The 13,669-nt window shown below is 40.8% G+C and overlaps 1 protein-coding gene across 5 annotated transcripts in view; it reads right to left on the bottom strand.

Annotated features, from left to right (window-relative positions):
- CNTNAP4 (contactin associated protein family member 4) overlaps window positions 1-13,669 on the bottom strand; it is a 251,582-nt gene that overhangs the window by 62,581 nt on the left and 175,332 nt on the right. For all 5 annotated transcript variants that reach the window (XM_019413125.2, XM_019413122.2, XM_019413123.2 and 2 more), the window contains 2 exons: window positions 13,054-13,173; window positions 2,761-2,958 (listed from right to left, as the gene is read on the bottom strand). In XM_019413125.2, coding sequence (XP_019268670.1) covers window positions 2,761-2,958; window positions 13,054-13,173 — 318 coding nt within the window. The remainder of the gene's footprint in view (window positions 1-2,760; window positions 2,959-13,053; window positions 13,174-13,669) is intronic.

Raw genomic sequence — 13,669 nt, 5'->3', positions numbered from 1 at the left:
ATCCCAAACGACCTGAGTATCCACATTGATCATCTTTTCAATGTGCTGAGTCATAGCTCCACAGCTTGCAGAAAATTTATTTTCATACACATCCCACTTTATTCGTCCACAGTTATGGCACCATTATTACTTAAAACTGCTCTACCTGATCTGAAACTGTAAACTTAACTTGTCTGACACCACCTTCCTGATCTTCCCCGTGTATTTCTCATTGTGAACTTAAACTCCAAATTGTTCTATTTTCCTTTTTTTTATGTTTATATATTTATTTATTTGAGAGAAAGAGAGAATTTGTGGGGGAGGGGCAGAGAGAGAGAGGGAATGAGACAAATACTCCGAAGCAGGCTCTGTTTTGTTTAGCACAGAGCCCGAGGCGGGGCTCGAACCCACGAAGGGTGAGATCATGACCTGAGCTGACTGTCAGTTGCCCAACCAACTGAGCCACCCAGGCACCCCTGTTCTCTCTATTTTCAAACTCAAGTTCATTCCATATGAGTTCTTGGGTGATGGACCTGACGAAAATCTGTGCATGTAACAAGCATCATCACCCTTTGTTCTACAGCCTTTTCTTTACTAGTGGCTCTCAAGCCTGGCTGCAACACCCAGATGCATGGGCACCACTGGCCATGAAGGGAGGGGTTCCTTCACACTCTATACTGTCCTCTTTACTTTGGGTGGTGCTTGCTCGCCAACCCCTTGGGGATTTTGTTTTCTGTTTCTTCCAGAGTTTGGCTGATTTGTGACTTTGATGCTTATCTTCCTTTTTGTCTTTCTTTTCTAGTTAGGCAACTCAGTTCATTTTGTTGCATCTCATTCATTTATCCTTCCATAAATAAGGTTCTCATTCTTCTTAGATTACACTTCCATATTTGCTTATCTATGTTTTTAGATTCTAAGCATCAATGAACAATCAGTTGCATACTAAACTGCTACGTGAACTATAACCGTGATGCACCAGAGAGCTGAAAAGAGAGGGGCTCACTTCAGGCACTCTGTATGTGCTGTGCTATGTCATCCGATCACTGCCACACCCTGTGAGGTTGGTATCACTGGCCCCATGTCATAGAAGAGAAAGATTCACCTATCCAAGCTCTAAACCTAATCAAGAAGAGCCCTGGAATTTGAACCCACATCTCTCCCTGCCTTTAAGTCTTATGCTCTTTGCACTGTAACTATTTGATGGTCATTCACAAATGGGATTGAGGTTTCAGGGGGGGTAAGATGTGAGAGGAGACCAGCAAGATGGGAAGGGTTGGTGGGGGTAAATGGCCAAACGAGGACATTCTGAAATAGAGGAAGGAGCAAAAGGAGGAGAGGGTGTGAAGCCAGTCATAAGGGAAAGAATAATCTGGTTGCATTACGTGGGTGGACAGTGAGTAGAAGAGCTGCTTAACTAGAAGCAACAAGTTCAAATGTCATCCCGAGAGTTCAAAATCTTGGGGCACCTGGGTGGCTCAGTCAGTCAAGCATCCGATTCTTGATTTCCGCTCAGGTCACGATCTCAAGGTTTTGCGAGTTTGAGCCCCAACTGGGGCTCTGTGCTGACTCTGCAGAGCCTGTTTGGGATTCTCTCTCTCTCTCTCTCTCTCTCTCTCTCTCTCTCTCTGTCTCTCTCTCTCTGTCCCTCTCCAGCTCCCAGCTTGTATTCTATCTCAAAATAAATAAATGAACTTAAAAAAAAAGCATTCAAAATCTTTCTGCTTGACCCATATGACATATGACATTCACATATGAAATGCATGTCTTTTAAAATTGTTGTCATGGTATTCAGACCTCTCTTAAGATAACAAACAGGGGTAAACATGCGCCAAGTAGCTTTATTGTGCAGATGTCTCAGAATCTTTCTAATTTCTAAAGAAGAATATACCTCAATATTACTCCTAGAAAACTGTGTTAGGGAATGGTATGAATCAGACAAGAGTCTGTTTTGGACGGACAGCAAAGAGGAAGGCCTGGAGCTTCGTTAAGTAGAAAAGCGTCATGACGGAAGTCGTGTTTCTTAAAGCTTAATTCCCTTCAAAAAGATTAAATTCTAGATTACACATTGGGTGATGGGAAGATATGAGGGATGCCTACGGGAGGCCAGATGGAAAGCGCCTGCAGTAAATTCCAGCACTGCGCCGGCACTGGGCGGCGGGGCCCAAGATACTGTCACATAATGAGATGTTCTAACGGGAAAACAAAACCAAACACAGAATTGAAGAGCAGACTGGTTATTAAAAGTAGAATAAAGGAAAGAGTTAAAAGATGGTTTTCTGATTTCCGATTTAAACTGCTGAATAAACTGTTTTCGGCAGCCTATTCTAATTTTCAATTTTACCCAGAGGCTAGCTGCCAACAATCCATGAAAAAAGAGTCGCACAGAATAGTCACTTTGAGAAAAGTGAGTCATATTTTCATTAACTCTCTTCCTGATAAAACAAACCGTACGTGTCACCTGCCCTTTCTAAAGGATAGACACTGAGCATTCATTGAGGATCAGAATGAAGCTCCTTTCTGTAGAGTTATCTGACTGAGGCCAGGAAGAGACTCCGAAGGCAATCGAGGTTTTGAACAAAGCTCAGAGTAAATTGACCTTGTTCTTTCTTCGGGCAAAAGCATTGCTGTGACTTCCAGACATGTTTGCTAAGTATACAGGGGGCAGACACGCTCCGTGGCCGAATGCCACCACCACCACGGCATAATTCAAATCCTCGGGAGCTGGTTAAGTAAAGCGGCTGTGCCATGTGCACAGAGGGACAGGTGCCTCAGTTTCCTTACCTTGTTTATTGGCAAGCCGTGACTTCTTGCAGTAGTAGGTAAGCTCCTGCTCACAGTGGTCCGCAAGGTTAATTGTGGCCTGGAGCTGCTCCATGCTGGCCACATACTCGAAAAACCCAGCATATGGGTTCTCTGGGTTAGTGTTTCTGACTCTTGTTAGGTCAGAGCCATTGTGCTGTATGACGGTCCATGCAGTTTCTTGTATGCGGAAATGGGGAAGAAAGAGAGGAGACCATCACTAGTCTGCAAAAGTTAAAATAAATAAAGAAAATCAAAATCACCTTTTATCTGAGTCAAATTTTTCTAGTCATCAAACCTCTCTGAGAGGTTTCAACACAAATGGGTTCTTAAAATATTTAAATTATAGTAAAGTGACTCTTTTCCCTTTAGTTTATACGACTGCCATGCATTTGCCATGATTTTTATTTCACGTGGCCATATAATTTAACCAGAAAATGTTTATGGTGAAAAATATTAAGAAAACTAATTATTAAAATTTGTGACACGTTTCATTTCATTGAATCCAATATTCTATTTTTTAAAGATGCATCATGATTTTACTTAAAACAAAAGAAAAAGCTGCCTATTGTAACTATAAAACATTGTTGATTATTGACACACCCTGAATTCAGGGATGCTACGATGTGAAAAAAGGTGTATCTGTGAATTTCTGAAATATTTTAAATTATATGATATAAGTGATGATTTTTCTACTCTTAAAAATTCCCTTTACCATTCCCTTTACCAGCAAAGAAAGGTCAGATTTTTATGGGCTATATATATCTCTCTCTTCAGACAACATTTAATTATGAGTGCCCATCCTTTTCTTTTTAAATCGAATTTTAAATATTCATTTTGGTATTGTGTGATGTGCATAGTTATGGAATACAAGAGGACGTTACTTCCTTGAGCTGAACGCACCTGATACAGCATCAGCAACTCAACTAAAATAAAAAATAAAATATCTTTGAGTCCTTGCTAGAGCAATCCCTATCGACACTTGAATGTCTGTAAACATTACCATCATAATGATTACCAAAATTATGAAATGAAATAAAAATCCTACAATGTTTGTAACGGAAGAGAGGCATATTGTATCTAGCCTTCAACCTTCCCAGAAATTGACTTCACATTATATTTACGGTGATAGATGCAGGCACAAGAACAGATTAATCAAAAGTCCTCTGATTTAATAGGTAAGAAACAGATTGGAAGTTGTCAAAACTCTACTATCTATGTGATGTTAAGTCACATAACTCTTCTGTATTACAGAGGACTATTCCAAATTGGAGGAAACAGTAGGTAGAATTTCCTCCCCTCTCTTTAGCTAATGCATTCACATGGATCGACAATCAAAACAAGATAAGAGATTTCACTCCCACGCCTCACCAGGTCACCAGAATTTTGAATAGAAAGGTCTGTCTGCTAAATAAGACGGGAGGCAGCGTTGACAGTCCTATTGCCTTCTATGTGTGAGTGCATCACTATTTTTCTTGGAAACAACAGCAGTTACTTTTATTTCTGCTTTGCATTTCTCCTCACCATTCAGCTTTATCAGTAAATTAATTTCCTTAAAGAGGACATGATATAAAAGCTAATGAAATTAATTATGGATGGCCAGACTGTGACATAGTATAGAGACCGTCAGGATATTTGAGTTGCAGATCTGGAATAGATGTGCCCTTAAGAAAGTCAGGTAAAATCTGAGCCTCCATTTCCAAATTTAGAAAATAAACTGGCAGAATATAGGACAATTCATAGGTCTGAAATTCTATGATTTTAGCCAACCCAACCTTCGCTATTAGAGGTTTGTAATTATTGGGGCGCTTGGGTGGCTCAGTCGGTTAAGCGTCTGACTCTTGGTCCGGCACAAGTCAGGACCTCACGGTTTGTGGGATCGAGCCCCACCTCGGCCTGCTTGGGATTATCTCTCTCCCTCTCTCCCTGCCCCTCCCTCGCTCGCGTGTGCTCACTCGCACTCTCAAAAGAAATACATAATCTTTAAGAAAAAAAAGAAGTTCATGACCATTAATCAGGCAAATCCACTAACCTAACCTAGCCTCCACTGGAGTCTGCTTTAATTGTTCAGCAAACAATAAAATTTCCTTGTAATGAATCAATGGACAGCATACGGAAGCTCGACTCTGGCTGGGTAGCTGCCAAAGGAACAGGACAATATGCCTGCTTTTGTCTCTTTGCCTTTTGGTTCACACCGAGAGGGGCTTCCCTAGAGTTTAGCATCCACTGGGTCACAGTAAACACATGATTCTAAAGGTCTTTTAAGGGGTAAGGAATCCAAGGCTGTGGTGCACGACAGCCCTTGAAGGACCGTGCCCAGAAATGTTTCCTTTGGAAATTCTAAAATTTCAGTGTTACGGTAGTTTCTTTAAATGATTTCGTTTTTTAAAAATATTTATTCATTTTGAGGGGGGCCGGGGCAGAGAGAAGGAGAAAGAGAATCCCCAGCAGGCTCTGTACCGTCAACACAGAGCCCGGCACAGGGCTTCAACTCACGAACCGCGAGATCACGACCAGAGCCGAAATCAAGAATCAGACGCTTAACTGACTGAGCCACTCAGGTGTTGCTGATTTCATTTTTCAATAAAAAGTGCTACAAAGCATGAAGTTAAACAGATGCTGCATTTATCAGGCAATCTCGATTTCCGGGGCGAAGCAGAGACATCACGAGGAGCAATGAGAAAATGAGTGCCCAGCAGCCATGCAAAGCCCCATGTGCTTTGCAAACAGGGGAGCCTCTCACAACTATTAACCCTGAGACTCTCTCCTGCTCTTTCAGACATGATTGCATTAGCTGATGTTTAGAAATTACAACTGTAAAGGACACAGACTTTATCATAATTTGTAACTCAGCATTTTGTGATTTATTCCATGGGTTTTTTTCCACTGGCCTGGAGGCTCCCTGAGAAGAGTGATGGTTTCTGATTTGCTAACCACCGTATCTGCGGCACACAGCACAGGGGCTGGCACAACACGCCCAAAAGACTTTAGTTACAGAACTGAGGGAATAAACACATGAACGAATTAAAGACAAGGTACTCTCCAGACGAGAGTACAACCTTCAGGTTCCATGGTGGCCGTGAGCCTTGCCTTGCCTCTCAGCTGCTTTAGAACTTTGTAAACTGTCAACTCAGTTTTGCAAAAGAGTAAGTCTGACACTGTGGAGGGCGTGACACGTTATCCTACTTGTAAGTTAACTGGTTATCTTGCTTCCTATCTGCATTCTATCCGTTTGTCTGCATCTAGCTACCGAGATCTAGATTTACGCGGGTGGAGGAAGACGGCCGCTCAGAGACACAGGAGTCTTTGGATCAGGGGCCGTCTGCCCACGGAAAATCTTAGCAGCCTCTAGGCTCTACGGCCCAATGTCCCGTGGGCCAATACAGAGAGCGCCAGATGCGCCCGCCCATGCGGGGTCTGCACCCAAGAGAGGAAACCCCCAGAAGTATGAGACTTGGAGATCACGGGCGATGGCTGGCACATCTTCTCCTCCCCTCCACAGAGGGAGAGGGGCCTTCTGGCTCTAGAATGCCACAGATCTCTGGGGAGAGGTGCCACTCCACAGGTTGTTTAAATCACTTTTGGAGTGCAGGCAAATGCATCTGGGGGGGATAAGCCTTCTCAATCTCTCCAGAGAAATTCACTATCTCTAACTTCCAAGACATTTGCATATGAAATTATCCTTTAACACAGGCTTCTAGATTTAATTAATTAATTAATTAATGTGTTTAGTCTTACTTATTGGCTCAGCAAGCAAGCATGGTTTTCCTTACAACAAGTAATGATTGCCCACAGAGGAGCAAATTCCATCCGGCAGAAGTTCAAGGGACTCCCCTTTTCTACTATGGACGAAGCCAGGTCTTCCTCAGTCTGCACATTAATTTCAACATTACCGATGTGCCCCGAGGTCTGTTCTTTGGATTCTCCTTTGAACTGGTTGTAACATCTTACCAGGTTCCTCATGAACAATGCGTTAAAATCTTTACAATGTGTTTTTGAGCTTTTATTTTTCTATCTGCCTAAGAGTCATGATTGTATTATTATTATTTTTTTAATTATCCTCTACCAAAGGCAAAGAGAGGTAAGTTGTTGCAGTAAGGAGACACAGGGACATGAGTAAGGAAAGACAGCTGAAACGGGCAGCAAATCTATGAAATTTAATAAATATACTAAAAAAAAAAAAAAAATGGAAAGGCAGTTTGGGTCCACCGGTGTCTTTCCCCGAAGAGATTTCTAATATATAGATTGTATGTAAAGCACCTGAGTAATTAAGAACCTGATTTATCTTAGGCTGACTGCTATTTTTTAGTGTGATAACAGTGTAAAGAAAAAACATGCTGTTTAAGCAACACTCTTGCAGAGCTCGTGTTCCTTCAGGATTAACAGCGGAGGGTGACAGATGTGATGAAAAGCTGTGAGGTCAGGTAGGAAGTGCTGTGTTCAGGAAAGCCTCGGAGATGAAAGGGAAGAGCAGCTAGTGTTCTGGGGCAAAACTGGACGTAAACAAGGCTGCATCTGAATAACGATAGCTGGTTATTAACTCTCAGAGCTATCAGGAAGGCCTGATTGTTGAAATGCCTAGAGTAAAAATAATTTTGTTGTTATAAATCTTAACGACGCTCCAGCTTTCCCAGGGGATGGTCTCAGGAGCCCCAATCTCAGAGCTTGTTTAGAGAGCAGAGGCCCAGGCCTTGGGCTTGAAAATTGAGTCAGTGAAACTAAATGTAGGAGTCTTGGTGGTGGTGCAGAAAGAATAAGGTTAAGCGACGGAATTAGCATTATCATCAAAGTTTGAAAGCCCCAGCTCAAGCACTCATCAATCGCTCCCCACTGAAACAATTGTCCTTACAATGCAATGTTTGATCATGAGACACAACGCCTTGAACCTAGAGCTATTTCATTTTAGAAAAAGCAGTGGATTTAGGGGCTCCTGGGTGGCTCAGTGCATCTGACTTTGGCTGAGGTCATGATCTGACGGTTCACGGGTTCTAGCCCCATGTCGGGCTCTGTGCTGACAGCTGGGAGCCTGAAGCCTGCTCAGATTCTGTGGCTCTCTCTCTCTGCGCCACCCCCGCCCCCAAAAAATAAACTTAAAAAAAAAAAAAAAAAAGAAAAGAAAAAGTGGATTTAGTGTAGAAGAAAAAAGCCATGTACATTTCTAAAGAGAAAGTCACTGGGATTCCTATTATCCTGTCTACTTATTTTTAAATTATATTTACAGTACTCTGTTTAGAAAGAATTTTCAGTCTTGAACATAGTTTGGGAAATTATCCATTCAAAAGAAGTTTCCTTTGTAGTTTTTAGCTTGTAATGCTTCAAGGTATTTAAATCCACGTGGAATCATTTGTTTGACAATGATTCTAGACTAATAACTGGATTTTTTTTAGGTTACCCATTTGCAAGTTACGGATTCAGCATTTTGCCTTGTTTTTATAATTGTTATACTTGACTTATACAACTAGAGGATATGTTACTGGCTATAAGCAACGTGACGCTGATAGAACACAGCCTTTTCTAGTGGAAAAATGTTCAGACTGGGAGAAAGGAGACAAGGTTTTAGTCCCTGATTGCTCCCTAATGATTCTTTCCCCAACCTCCCTGCTTTCCTCATTTGCAAAAACCAGATCAACAGGGAACGTTTCAAGCTGTAACATTATTTTTCACTGGGTTGTTACATTCTGGGATTGCCACTTTAGTGTGAATGTATTTCAATATTCCGGGGTTTCTGATGACACTTAGCTGATTCCTAACTGGATTATCTGTATCTGCTCTCAATGGCTTGCTTTTCAAACGGCTTTACATGTTGCGAATGTCCTCTCCGGCATCAATGCTTTCTGATCATTTTGCTGAGGCAAAATTAACCTCTGTATGTGTGCATATACATATTTCCTTCATGTCCGTCAGAGTTGTTATCGAATTAGCACGACGCTTCGTTGACTGCGATAGGGCTCGTGACTGGTAAAGCAATATGAGGAGGTAAATGTTGATTTAATAGAAAGGGAACAATTCATTCCATAAAATGAAACTCGGAATTTCCTTGTCATTTAGATAATTTAAGTGCGCATGGCCTATCAATTTTGGAATTATTATCCATACAAAGATAATATATGCATGTATGTGAATATAATTCAATCCTCACTATTTGCAGTTCCTCATTATCTGGAAATCGCCTACTGCCTAAAATTTATTTGAACCCCCAAATCATGACTCGAGGCACTCTTGTACATCTACAGACATGTACACGCAGCAAAAAGCTTGAGTTGCCCAATCCACACGTACCCCCCCAAACATTTTTTTTAACAATGGCCTCGAAGTGTGGTGCTAAAGAGCTGTCTAGTATTTCGAGTGCAAGAAGGCTGTGTGACGTGCCTCATGAGAAAACAGGTGCTAGAATAAACCTCGTTGAAGTGTGAGTCACAGTGCTGTTGGTTGTGAGTTCAATGTCAATGAATTAACAGTATGTATTAAATAAGGTGTCTCTAATCCGAAACACAAGTCAAACAAGGTCATGTGTTGATCGGTTGATGAGAATGTTGGCTAATTCGGTGTCTGTTGTTGCTTTGCGGAACAGAACGATGTTATAATCACGGATAATGAGACTTGTGTGTGTATGTGTGTGGTGTGTGTCTATGTTTCGTACAGTTTTAAAGATTACGGATACTTATCAACCTAGAGGTATCTGATTTATAGAATCAAAACCTTCTAAGCATGTGCCTGTGGATACTTCAGGATGCATTGTGGGAACACAGGATTCACAAGGACGCGGGGATAGATTGTTAAATGTCACTCACCACCCAAGCTGTACGAACAGGAAAAATCAAAAAGTTATTTGACACTTAAATTCCTGTATTTCACTGCAAAGTCTTCCCTTCCTCTCTGTGAAGTATTTTCAAATGTATTATGTTTCAGCCTCACATAATGGAACAGTCTGTTTTGTGAAGTTGGAGAAGCACAGGTCCCAAGCAGCGATTCTCAAAGCTAGGTACACAGAGGAGTCAACTGGGGAGACGTGTAAAATATCGATTCTGTTGTCACCGCAACCACGTTGTCAGAACCTGACTCGAGTGCTGCCTGGGGGTCCGTGCTGGGTACAAGAGGGAACGTCACTGAAGGGACACACATGCGGGAATCATGTGTCTTAGGGTGCTTTGGCGTGGGGGCAGTGCCCGAATGTTTGTGCCCCGCTCCATTCATATGTTGAACCATCGGGTAATTAGGTCATGAGGGTGGGGATCAGTCGTCTTGTAAAAGAGACCCCAGAGACCCTCTTCCATCACATGAGAATGCCAGAAGTCTGTGGCCCAGGAGAGACCCTCAGCTGACTATGCCGGTGCCACGAGCTTGGACTTCCCAGTCTCTAAAACTGTAAGAAACGAATTTCTGTTGTTTGTAAGCTACCCAGCCTGTGGTTATTTTGCTACAGCAGCTCAAACGGACTAAGACAGGCAATGCCTTCAATGACTGTGAGAACAAATGGAAGACGCCTAGCTGTGTTACATGAAAAACCTTTGAAGATACAGTCTAATTTTCTAATTTTCCCAAATATCTGTTACCATGGTTTCAGCACCATCCTCCAGGTTTTAGAATTACACATTAATCCAAAGGAACTTTTGCTCCCACATTCAACAGCCTTTCTCAGTATCTCCTTTGAATGTGTCACAGACATCTCAAACTCAACATGTGTAAAATTCTGACCGAGCTGCTGGTCTTTGCCCTCAAACCTTTTCTGACCACCTCTCAAATGTCGGCAACTCGACCACTCCAGCTGCCCAAGCCAAAACGTGGTGTTATTTTGGTTTCCTTTTGTTTTCTCACATCTCACACGTACTTGGTGAGAAAGTCAAAACTGCCTCCACCATCCACACTGCTATTGTCTATCATCATCCTCTTGCCTGGATTCTTGCACTACTTGAACTGGTTGTCCAAGCGGGTTTCCACTCCTACTACAGACATACAGAGACACATACATTATACACACGTACACATAGATCTGCATCTTATGTATAGCCATGCCTGTGGAGTGTATGTGTGTATACGCATGTGTGTGTATGTGTGGACCCCTGCTCCTAGATGGGCATTTCCCAACACTGGAGCCATCACGATCCCACGGAAGGCAGAGTGCATCCATCGGTGCTTAAAAGTCCCCAGTGTCTTCTCATCTCATTCAAAGTAAATATCAGGGACTTCACAACATTGTTGTAAGGACCTCGTGACTTCCCCGCCTGCCCCTGCCTTACTCGACTCTCTTGCTCTCCCGCTACTCCCAGATAACTTGCCACACTCCTACCACACGAGATTTGTTGCTGTTTTCTGAAAGCACCTGGGAAGATCACTGCTCTCAGCACTTAGCACTTGCTATTTCCTTTGCCTGGAAGGTTCTTGCCCCAGATAGTCACTGCCTGATTTTTAAGTAGTGAATCTTCCTCTGAAACACCTCCTACTTCAATTTAATATTTCCTTTTTCTGTTTGTTTTGCTCCAGAAAACTGTGACTTCCTGACACAGAGCTATTCAATGTAAACTTTTGGCCACGATGGAATAGGCAGCTGCTGAGCAGTTAAAATATGGCCAGTGAGGTTGGAAAACGGGACGGTTAACTTAATCTTGTTTTTATTAATTTAAATTTAAAATGTATTTCAATTCATTTAGCTTTATTAATTAGTTTTTATTAAATTTGAATCGAGGGTCGCTTGGGTGGCTCAGTCGGTTGAGTGTCCGACCTCGGCTCAGGGCATGACCTCACTGTTCGTCAGTTTGAGTCCCGTATCGGGCTCTGTGCTGACAGCTGAGAGCCTGGAACCTGCTTCGGATTCTGTGTCTCCCTCTCTCTCCGTCCCTCCCCCACTCACACTCTAACTTCCTCTCTGTCAAAAATAAATAAACATTAAAAAAACTGAATCAAAATAGGCATTTGTTACAAGTGGCTACTACAGTAGACGGCACAGTTCATCCAGAATCCATTTTTTTGGGTTTGATGATGCAGAGATCAAGATTCCTTTTTATGACATTTATATACACCCCCGCCCCTCCCCCTGCCGGCTCCCCAGCACCACTGGTTGAAAGACCATATTCCCTTCACTGCGTATCAATGCCTTTGGAGTAAGTCAACTATCCATATGGTTCTTCGTGTCCCTTCAAATCTGCTGATAAATCTTAGAATCTGCGTTCCAGTTTTCACCAAAGCAATTATATCAACAAATAAATACTCCACTGGAATTTTAATTAAGATTTTCACTGAATCAATACCTACATGGGAAGAATTGAGATTTATACTATACTGAGTTTCCCAATCAATGAAATTTTTACATTTCCCCATCTAGTTAGAATTTCAATTTATCTCATGAGCATTTTATCCTTATCTATATAGAAACCATGCATATCTTTCGTTAGATTTATTACCTTCTATTTGAGATTTTTTTACGCTATTGAAAATAAAATCTAAAACTTCATTTTGCTTATTGCCGGTATACAGACATGAAATTAGTTTTTATATTAACTTGATACCCAGTGATCACCCTAAAGTTTATCTGTAAATTATGGAGAATATTCTCAATATATCACCTGGCCGAGGACAAATAATGAGAACCTTAGTTCTACCTTTCCAGTACTTTGATCCTTCCTTTCTTTCTCTTGCTTTATTGCACTGGCAAGGACCTCTATCCCATACAGTGGTGAACAGAGTGATAATAGCAGGCATCTTGTGTTAATGCTGGTAACACAGGTAAAGATTTCAATATTTCACCATGAAGTATGAATGTGCTGGAGAGTTTTTTGTGAGTGCTCTTTAACAAAGTAAGGAAATTTCCTTCCGTTGGTAATTTATTGAGTTTTCCTTTTCTCCCTTTTCATAAGTGGATGTTGCATTTAATCAAACACATTTTCCATGACTATTAATACCTATTTAAATGTACGTAAGTAACAAATTCAAGAATACAAGTTATGTTTACCTACATTTAAAAAGTAAATTATTTTCCAAAGCTTTCACATGTATCAATCTTCTCAGAGAAATAAAGTCTGTCCTTTTTGTTTGGAGACTTAATAAGATACTTCATTATTAGATGTTCTACCCAGATACCGCATTCATTGAAAATAATAAAACATTTTAAATCATTACCATTAAACTATTTTTTAAAGATTTATGTTGAGCTCTTTCGCTGAACAATATACATTTTAATCAAGTTGCAAATTAGGCCAACTTTCTACTGGTTTCATTTTAATTTTGTGTGTTTAAAGCTTCATGCAAATTTAACTATTAAGTGAAAATTGATTAACTCACCAGTCATATTGCAATATAGAAGAAAGGGTTCCAGGGGACCACTTCCATCTGTATCTATATAGTAAAACCCTGAAGTATTTCCTCTGTGCTTATAGGATTCACATGACTGCTCATAGATAGCTGTAAAAAAAAATGGACCATCATAAATGGAATAGTATAAAATGAATCTCTGAAGTTCTAATTTGGACACAAAACACTCCAAGTGCTGAAATGTAATATGTACATTACTGACCAGGAGAAAAGATAGGACACACTTTAAAACTCATTCTTTTTTAAAAAAAAAATAACTAATATGGATGAAAGTAGGTTATATAGAGAAAGGCAGAATGAGGTTGAATTGCATGGCATTTCTTTCTGTCATTAAAGGAATATGAGATTACTGAGTCAAAATAAAAAAATATTTTTTACATTAGGTAAAACAACAAAAGAGACAGTATGTGTTTTAAATGTTAACATATAAGTACGCTGTAACACCCATTTTGGACATCCATTCAAATGGATCTTGTGACATCCACTTTGGAATTTCTAATTCTAGCATCACCTAACATCTGAAACACAATAGTGTAATCTCCTTAAATAATCTGCTATTATCCAATAATTATGAAATAGAAAGGTT

This window comes from Panthera pardus, unplaced genomic scaffold (assembly GCF_024362965.1).
Source record: "Panthera pardus isolate Hobbes unplaced genomic scaffold, ASM2436296v1 HiC_scaffold_19, whole genome shotgun sequence".
In the NCBI taxonomy this organism is placed as follows: Eukaryota; Metazoa; Chordata; class Mammalia; order Carnivora; family Felidae; genus Panthera; species Panthera pardus.
Note: the sequence above shows the minus strand (reverse complement) of the source record. Positions and strands in the feature narration are given on the sequence as shown.